Below are 10000 nucleotides of genomic sequence, written 5' to 3' on the forward strand. Positions count from 1 at the left end.
ACCCGTTTCCCCTTTCTTACAACCCCCCCCACCCCACCCCTGCTCCTCTCTTCATTCACAACACCGATCAACTGCGCAACAACGTTAACAACAATCACCCCGTACCAACTACACCGTGAAACAATTGAAATCCAAAAACAAAAACCAAAACAAGGGAACGAAGCACTCGAGCGCGCTCAGTCTTCCGAACGAGGTGCCGCAGCGGGCGAACTCGGTGCCACCGTCACCCTGCACCAACGAGACCCGGTCACCGCACAGCACCTCGTCGAACCAGGGCAGCGACTCGCTGTCCAGCTCCGAGCTGGCACTGCACGATTTCGGGCTGCGGGCCAGCAACCGGCAGCGGTCGCGCGGCAAGGTGTCGAGCGCCGACTCCATCCTGGCGATGTTCAAGAGCTTCGCCGCGTCGAGTGGTCCGCTCGGGGCGCTCCCCTCGTCGATCGTCATCTCGCCATCGTCCACACCGACGGCGTCGAGCCCGCAGGACGACGTCCCGGGCGATGACGATTCGTCCACCTCGTCCAACCAGACGCCGGTCAGCTACTCGAGCGGTGCGGCGGCGGCGGCGGCTGCCGGTGCCGGTGCCGGGCCATCCGATTCGCCCGTCTTCTACCGGCAGAGCACCATCGAGGTGCCGGTCCTGGATGCGCTCAGTGCACACAAAGCTGGGACCGTGTCCGGATCGCACGGTCTGTCGCAGTCCAGCAGCAGCGGCAGCAACAGTAGCGGTAGCGGTGGCGGTGGCGGCGGCGCTGGCGGCAGCGGCAGCGGCAGTGGCAGTGGCGGCAATAGCAGCGGCAATAGCAGTGGTAGCTGCTGCGGTAGTGCCGGTATGCAGCTGCCAACCATACTGCTCGAGATACCGAGCAACGGCATCAACAACAAGTGTTTGTCGCCGATCCGCGAGATGCCCACACCGATACCGTCGCCGGCCCTCACCCCGATCATGCCGCGACCGCAGCGCATGCGCACGCCCCAGTCGATCCACGATGAGTCCATGTCCGTCACGTTCAACTCCAGCTACGGCGAGTACCACGTAAGTGTCCATGCGCGCGCGCGCAAAAAGGCTTATTTTTGACGATTTATTGTGCAGAAACCATTCCACTTAATTTTTCCAAGTGAATGTCATATTCAACTACAACTTTTCAAGAATATTTGGTTCTATTTTGGGGAAAGATTTAATCAAAACTACGTTCATGGCCTCCAATCTAGAAAGGCAAGTTTGCAAAAATGTACATTTTGCGGTGCCCATCGCAGCCACGTGCGCGGGTCATCTGAAATAAACAATAAAATATTATTCTTTTGTTAGATTATGAGTTTATCCAGGTAGCCCCGTCGAGTTTTTATAAAATTTCCTATTTTTCGCAGATTTATGAAGTTGAAAAAGTGATGCTTTTTTCGATGTTGCCTCAAAAAACGACACTTTACACAATTTAAAAAAATATAAAAAAAAGTATCAATAATTTTTATAAAAACTCGGCGGGAATACCTGGCAAATAGTGTACAGATTATGTGTTCAAAATTTCAAATCGATCGGTTCTGTAGTTTTTGTGCTACGATGGGCACCGATTTTAAAAACGTTTGTTTTTGGGAAAAGCGATTCAAAGTCGCGAGATGGATTAAGCCTTATATGAAAGTAGGATTTTCAAAAATCCATATATTTGTCAGTTTTGCTTCGATTGATCCCAATACTCTTGAAAGGATGAGCACTCATAAAAATTGTAGACAGTAAATGCGAAGGATTAAAATAAAATACCGAAGCCTCCCCTTAAGAGCATCCCTTAGCATCCCTTAGCAGCTACAGCACACCATCACTTACCCTCCAATTGAAACCAATCGGCCGTTAGATGGCGCAGAGGTCCGGATTCCCCGTCCCGTAGTCCACACCCCCCCCCCCCTCTCTCTTTCATACTCCCCATACAGCTATACGCTCTTCCACCACCACCACCCCTATCTTAGGAATGCTAACTGCTGATCTATTTAGAAGCCACATCACATTTCGATCGAAATCCGGCCGCCACCGCCGCCGCCGGAGTCGAGCGAGTGCGAGCGAGAATCGGTCGCCAGTAACGTTGTCGCCCTACCGTCAGTTGGACCGGTAGTGTCGATCGACGTCCATCCCCCGACGCCCGAACGCCGGAGTCCCGAGCGGCCCCGCGATCTCATCATCCCGGAGCTGATCGTGCAGCACCCGAGCCCGACCCGGGAGCGGACGCGGGTGGTGATGTTTCCCGGGTCGCCGCCACCGCAGCGAGCCACCCGCAGCTTCTACTCCCATGCCTCCGGCGATCTGTACTACGACGCGCAACCGACCCCTGACAGCAGTGCCATCGAACCTGCCTTCCTGCCGCTACTTCCGAAAAGGTACCGAAACCCGGGGCCAGCCGTCGTCCAGCCGCCGTCCAACCGCCGTCCAGCTCCCCACTGAATATTGTTTCTCTTTCTCTTTCCTTTTATTTCTTCTCTCTCTCTCTCTCTCTCTCTCTCTCTCTCTCTCTCTATCACACATACACACACACACACACACACACACACACACACACACACACACACACACACACACACACAATATCGTTGCTGATGCAGGGATCGGTTTCTGAAGCAGTGGGAGAAGCCGTCCTCATTGGATTTACCCTTCGAGCCGCCGATCATCACGATCACCTCCAACAGCAGTGAGGTGATGTCATCGGATGCCGATCTGCAGTCACCGGGTCCATCGGGGGCGGCCGCCGCAGCAGCAGCAGCAGCCGGTCACCGCACCGGTTACCTAGGGCCACCGGGCGCATCAGCAGGTGGTAGTGGTGGCGGTGGAGGTGGTGGCACCATGTGCTATCTGAGCCCGTTCTCCATGTGCGGCCGAGGTGATCGGGCACCGTCGGAGAGCAACCTCAGCTCGTCCGGTTACTCCAGCATGGCCAGCCCCGGTCCGAGCCGTTGCGGTTCCAGCAATCCACTCTTTCCCGCGAACGAATCGGACGATCCAGGCTCGGGTAAGTGAGATGTGGATGCCCGGTCACCCATTCCGATTTGTCTTCGTCATGACGCTTTTGTTGCGTTTCGCTGTCCTACCCAGGACCGGCTGGGCCCAGCTATGCCGGCTTTCACTCGCTGCTCAGCAGCCGCCGGCAAGCGGCGGCGGCTGGCTCCACCGGTTCCACCTCTTCCACCAGCCAGCGCCGCAAATCGGAGAACATTGGACTGGGGGGCAGCGCGGCTGGCACGGGTGGTGGTGGTGCCGGTTCCACCAGTGGCAACCAGTCGTCGATGGTCGCCGGTGTCGGCACCGACAGCTGCGGCGGCTACCGGGCTGGCCAGCAGTCGTTCCGCCGTCGCTCAGATTCGGAGACGCTGTCGGACGAACCGCTGCTCGAGTCGAACGACGAGGGCATCGGGACGGATCATCTCGACGAGAAAATTGAGGAAGGTGAAATCCGGAGTGCCAAAGAGCTGGAGCTGTACCTCGGCAAAGAGCTCATCCAGATCGGGCAGGATCTGCTGGCACAGGACCAACAACACCACCACCACCACCACCACCAGCAGCAGCAGCAGCAGCAGCAACAGCAACAACTCCTCTCCATGGCTCAGCTGCAGCTGCCGTCGATCGTGATCCAGTCGGAGACGGGGTGCGACAAACCATCGCCCGTCTCGTCGCGTTCCGAGAGCCCGCTCAGGTAAGCCGCTCACCGCTCCACCGCTCCCACACCCTCCTCTCCAACCCACTCGTTCACGTGCGCCCCTCGCCCTCGCCCTCGCCTTCGCCCTCGCCCTCGCCACTCCCTGCACGTCCGTCTTGCCGTTCCAGCGAGCGCAACGCCAGCCTCGATCGCTTCTCCGCGGCGTTCTACGGCCGGAAGGACCAGCAGCTCCCGTTCACCGACTCCGATGGACTGTACGACTTCCCTTCGTCCGATGGCAAGGGCTCGTGTACGGGCACCGGTACGAGTACGGGCCTCGGGGGCGGCAGCGGCGTCGCTGTCACCTTAACGCACCGGAAGTGTGCGGTCGGGCGGAGAAAGGAACGGCGCGGTATCGTGCGCTCGAGCTCCATGCTATCACCATCCAAGGCGACGCCATCCGGGCAACTCGTGGACTACCCGTCCCAGCAGCACTTCCACTGTCATGCATACGGCGGAAGCGGCGCCGGCACGCAGCAGCTCGGCGTCAGCGTCACTCGCAAGAGTCCGAAACGACGGCAGCAACGCACCGCTCCGGTAGCCAGCAGTTCCTCTTCCACAGAGTCGCTCACCTCCATGCGTGAGTACGCGCTACGTCCAACTACGAAAGGTACGTACGCCAACGCGACGCAACGTGTCCTAGCGCCCCCGCCGTTAACACCCCCCACTTCCCCTTCCCCGCTCTCCCTTCTGCTCATTTCTGCCCCAGGTCAGACCAGCGGCAGTAGCACCACCGGTGCCCAACAGGTGACTACTACTACTGTGGTCAGCTATCTGGCGCAAAGCCGCGATTCTGGTGACGACACCGACGAGGTAGGTTGTTCCTGTTACCCCGCCCGTGTCTGGCACACCCATTCTAGTGCGTGTGTGTGTGTGTGTGTGTGTGTGTAGGCGCGTGTGTGCCTGTTGCTCGCTCGCTCTTTCAGGGACATGGATCAGGGATCCAGGAAACCCTCGGCCTCCGTCAGCCTGTCTCACTCACACACCTCTTCTTCTGTTGTTCTCCTCTCCTCCTTTCTCTAGCTCCGTAGTGCTCTTCAGCACACCACCGAGGTATTTGTCGTTGTTGTTGTTGTTGTTGTTGTCGTTGTTGCTGCTGTGTGCCTTCCACCGCCGTCCGTAACAACAGTACAGCAATGTGCTCCTCTCCCCCCCCCCGCCCCTTCCCTCGCTTCCACTCCTCGCTCCATTACCTCATCTGCTCGTCCTCAGGCACACGCCGGCAAGGTAATGCTAAGCCGCCACACACCCCTCCCCACAAAACCACCGCAGCAGAAGGGGGTAGAGGGTAGAATCCTCAAAAACCGTCACGGACCATAACACAGACAAATTCATACACAAACACGCATACAGACACACCAACACCAAGCAACCAACGCGAGCTCGAGGTGCTAATGCTGCGCAGCTACAGCTACAATCCGCCTAAACCTATATCCGCACTAGCTGCTGCTGCTCCTCCTCCTACAGCTACGGTAGCATTGGAGAATTGGCGCCCTCCCTAGCGGACATCCCACCAGCGAGTCGATTGCGTCAAACAAACAGCCCCTTGTCGGGGATACGCGGGGCCGTTTTCCTTTCGTCGTTTGTTCGTTTCGTTTGTTTTCATTGTGTTGTTACCATTGGGCCCGCCACCGCACAGAAACGGGGGGTGGGCTTGATATCGATTGATACCCGTGATTCACGCTCACCTCTAGCTGCTATCCATTTCACGTAAAGCATCACAATCATCCGCAATCGTTTGTCTGGCGTTACCTGCTGGTCTCATTTGTAAAAAGCCGTTGCCCTCATGATCAGTGAATAGTTCTTGTGTGTGTGTGTGTGTGTGTGTGTGTTTGTGTGTGCGCGCGCGATTGCGCGAGTGTGTGTGTGCGTGTGTGTATTATCATACTGGTTATTTTTGGCGCTCTATCATGTAGCGAGTTTGACACTTAGTACTCTATAGTTGATACCTACCTACCTGTTTTTTGCGAGTTGTCTCTTATGTTTGTTATTACTACTACTACTACTACTGATACTGTTACTAATACTACTACTACTACTACTACTAATGCTACTACTATTACTAATTTCTATCAAAAAAGGCTTTTAGTAATGCTATGGGCGGATACCGAGTTTTGATGTTCCGTAAAGCCCTCGTTTACACGTTGGGCGCGGTTTTAGTGTAAATAGTACCCTAGGGCCCTAGGGGCAATTTGCAAGTAGTTCGTTTCGTTTGGGTGCTTTGGTTCGTTGGCTCTGGAACACCTAGGTAACCTGGACGTTATCCGGTATCTTCTCTCTCTCTCTCTCTCTCTCTCTCTCTCTCTCTCTCTCTCTCTCTCTTTCTCTCTCTCTCTCATTTTTTCTCTCTGTGCTCCCTCTTCGCGTCTACGCCTCGCTCGTCCTAGTCTTTACGAAGTTCCTTCCGTGTCAACTGTGCAACACACCTGCGCGCCATTTTCCCCGTTTTTTGAACTTTTCTTTGCCGCACTTCCCTTCCGTCAATCGCCCGTGGCCTAAGCGTATTGTTCGCGCGTGCTGTTGTCTGTGGTGTTCCGGAGTTGCGTCGTTGCGTTGCGTTCCGTTCCGTTACGTTCCGTTGCATTTCTTTTAGTGGCTATGGCCGTTGCGCACGCTGCTTGACCGTGTGCAGCGTGCGTCAGTAGTGTTTAATGCGAGATTTTTTAGCGCGCTATATCTACCAGCTCCCATTTGCACACTACATCTTCATCAACACAGCGACAACATAAACACGTCAACACAGAAACCACACACAAACACAGACAAGTACAACAACATTTGGCCTATCTTCGTCATTCATTGCAAAGTAATCTCTAGCGCATCCTCTAGCATATTGTTGTGCGTGTGTGTGTGTGTGTGTTGAAAAGCCCGTTTCTTTAGATTTTGGCTGAACCGTGTACGTAATACGTTGTTTATCGATAACCTAACAGCTTCGGTTGCGTTGAGTTGCCTCTTTGTGTGTGTGTGTGTGTGTGTGTGTGTGTGTGTGTGTGTGTGTGTGTGTGCGTGTGTGTCCTTTGAGTGCATCTCCAGTTGTGTCGTTTTCTTCGCCAGCCGAAAATCCTTTGTTCCAAACACAAGCAAATATAAGCAAAAGAACAAAGCAAACAAAAGCCAAACCAAAAATTGGGCCAAACAGACAAACAACGCATATAACCGGAGATCGTACCATCCCCGTGTACCCTCCTCTTTTTCCTCTTTCGCTCGGCCGCCTTTCGTTGCAGGACATCTCGAGCCAGATACTGCCGAAGGTGGGCACCGCCGAGGAGCAGCCGCGGCCCGCGGTTCGCAAGATCCGGCGCCTGAAGGCGATCGGCAATCAGATCAGGTAGGATTAAATACTCCTCAAGCACCACGGTAAACGCCTCTACCGCCTTTCACCCTCCGCCCTTCCCCTTCTCCCACCCCTCTCTTCCCACTTTCAACGCTAATCTCACCGTTTTCTCCATCTCTCTCTCTCTCTCTCTCTCTCTCTCTCTCTTTCTCTTTTTCTCTTTCTCCCTGTCTCTCTATTTTCCCGGTACGTGGCGAACTCTGGAGGTTTCTGCGGCGCCTGGAACGCTCGATCCACCGGAAGGAGCAGGAACCGTCGGACGAGGAGGGCTGCTTTAACGGTGGAACAGGCACGAAGCTGGAGGGGCTGGCAACGGCGACCACCTCGCCGCTGATCAAGTTCAAACAATCGCAGATCGACGAGGAGGACGAGCCAGACGAGGAGGAGGAGGAGGAGGAGGAGGATAAGGAGGAAAGGGAGGAGGAATTGAAGCACCGTACCGGGACAGGCTACTGCATCGGTGTGCCGAACAAAACGGTAAGTACCGCTAGCAGCCTCTGGCGGGGACGGGGACGGGACTTCAACCCCAACAAAAACTTTCACCTCCATTTCATTCTGCCAGCTCTGCCTACCGTCCACCAGTGGCGGATTGGCGACGGGCCCAGCTCGACCACACAGCAAGATCTCGCGCCAGCGGCGCATACCCAGCCATGACTGTCATAGCAGCATCAAACCGTGGTCCGAGGCCGAACGGAAGCTGCTCGAACATGACGTGGAGAACAGCGATTAAGCGGAGGGCCGAGGGCCGCGTCACTTATACACTGTAGTAGCATCACGAACAGTCGACTGCTAACCGGAAAGATCCATCCGAGACACACTGGCAACTTGTTTGCAGGGAGTTGAGTTCGTGTGTGTCCTGAGACTGCTCCGAAAGCCAGCAGCTTCGTGCCACACTAATCTCAACCGCCACAATACCGATCGGATTGCAAGGCTCACTAGGGGATGACATCATCGAACGACAGACACAACAAACACTCCTACGCTGAACGCCCTCCTAGTGCGACTAGGAGGCGCTACGAAGGGTGAGGTGAGGGCGAGTTCAGCAATTAAAGTTAGAGCAATCACCTGGCTGCAATAGGACGGCCACCATTAACACTAATTCGATAATCGATACACCGCTACCCCCGTCACCCAAAAAGAATTGTCTAATATCGTGAAAGCGACCATTTTGCAGCGGAGGGGAGGTGGGGGGGGGGCAAGGGGAGAGGCAGCTTTTTCCCGAAGCGAACACCTATCCCCTTCAACCTTCGACCTACCGTTTCTGCTAACACAAACCAAAGCAAACAAACAGGCAAACAATACAAATATATCTAACGACAACAAAAAAAGCAAACATTCACGAACATTGTGTTAATGCGATTGTAGTTACGTAGGGTGTAAAGGGGAATTTAAGAGGGAAATGACAAACGTTTATATGTGTTCAGTTTCTTCGAGAACGGACTGGTTACTTCGTTACTACTCTAGAGCTAGGCGCTAGACTTCAGAGGCGCCATACTGCTTTATACTGGGGCCCCACTGAGGCTCGTTTGGGAGGGTGCTTGGGAGCGTGTTGTGTTTGTTATTTCGCCCTCCGCAATAGTTGTATATGTTGTGAATAGGAATAGGGAACAGGAGGAGGAGGAGGAGCACGAGAAGCAGCAGCAAGCTAGCAAACGGAACAGTGTAAAAGGAAAAACATTGTACACTAAAATGAATTATCTAGTTCATGCGCACGCAGGCACATCACTTTTCTATATCGATAGCGATTCGTATGCCCACCTTTATTTTAAATAGAGTAAGCGAGCTACGGACGGGGAAGATAGGGCAGCCTTGGTTCCGACCACAGGTTCCTGCGACCACTGCACGGCGGTACTCGACTAACCGAGACAATCCGCATCCGTATCGAGGTAGCAGATTAGAAGAGAAGAAACAAAAATACAGAGAGTAGAAGAGAGCAGCAACACATCCACTCACACATCCACTCACACACACACACACACACACACGCACGCAAACACGAACCCCTAGTTACACACAGACTACACACACATGAAACGCATCAAACAAAAAGGGACAAACAAACAAAAATGAACTAAATTGATAAAACAACACTCGAGCAGAGACTGATTTTCTAACATAAGTAAAACAAACAAAGCAAAACCAAAACCAAAACCAAAAACAAACGGAATGGAATCGTTTAAAGCAACACACACGGTGGACAACACGGTTCTCGGGAAGATATATATTAGTCATACACAGCAGCATGAGAAGAAGGCAAAGCATGGAGAAAACCAAACTCACGCACGCAAACTCACGAAACTTAGCAGCAGCAGCAGCAGCAGCAGCAGCAATATTGCATTGCATTGGCTCGGTAAGAGATAAGGGCGTTTGATGTTGGTGGTTTAAGTGAACTTTAACTTTCTGTCACTTTTTCACCGTAAACCGTAAGTTTTATCACTTGTGTGTGTGTGTGTGTGTGTGTGTGTGTGTGTGTGTCTGTGTATGTATATGGCAAACCACATTTTTTGACGGTAGAATGAAGGGCAAATGGCATGTTGACCAGCCAGGGCACACCATGTGGGCGATCCCACGGTCGTGGTGATATTAGTGGATGAGAGCGAGCGCGAAAAAAGGGGAAATTAGAAGGAGCACTGTCGCTGAGTGGAAGCTTAATAAAACAGGACAAACAAAGAAAGACGAACAAGAATAAAAAGCAGAAGAAGAAGAAGAAGGAGAAGAAAAAGAATAAAAGAAAAAACATAAACGGGAAAAAACGGAGAAAGAAGAGCATTCACGCACATGCCCATTTACTTCAATGTTGCTTCATCTTTACGCACTTACATTACAAACGAACTGGCGAGCGGCGAAGACAATGAGCTAATCCACCAAAGCAAGAAAGGGAGAAAAGACAGGATGCGAAGTGAACTATCGTGAATCAATCAATGGCACGCGGCAGGTATGCCATGGACGGTGGGTGGGAAGACCACAGTAGAGAGGTGCTTTTTTAAACGAA

At 53.3% G+C, this 10000-nt stretch overlaps 1 protein-coding gene across 1 annotated transcript in view; it reads left to right on the plus strand.

Moving 5' to 3' along the window:
• Positions 1–8175, plus strand: part of LOC125951111 (uncharacterized) — a 22594-nt gene extending 14419 nt beyond the window's left edge. Inside the window, exons 20-29 of the mRNA XM_049679746.1 lie at positions 155–1036; positions 1985–2364; positions 2587–2990; positions 3074–3671; positions 3803–4284; positions 4384–4487; positions 4698–4727; positions 6899–7002; positions 7215–7485; positions 7571–8175. Of these exons, the coding sequence (XP_049535703.1) occupies positions 155–1036; positions 1985–2364; positions 2587–2990; positions 3074–3671; positions 3803–4284; positions 4384–4487; positions 4698–4727; positions 6899–7002; positions 7215–7485; positions 7571–7738 (3423 nt within the window). The 3' untranslated portion in view covers positions 7739–8175. The remainder of the gene's footprint in view (positions 1–154; positions 1037–1984; positions 2365–2586; positions 2991–3073; positions 3672–3802; positions 4285–4383; positions 4488–4697; positions 4728–6898; positions 7003–7214; positions 7486–7570) is intronic.
• The last annotated feature ends 1825 nt before the right edge of the window (positions 8176–10000 follow it).

Source organism: Anopheles darlingi, chromosome X (genome assembly GCF_943734745.1).
Source record: "Anopheles darlingi chromosome X, idAnoDarlMG_H_01, whole genome shotgun sequence".
NCBI classification, from domain to species: domain Eukaryota; kingdom Metazoa; phylum Arthropoda; class Insecta; order Diptera; family Culicidae; genus Anopheles; species Anopheles darlingi.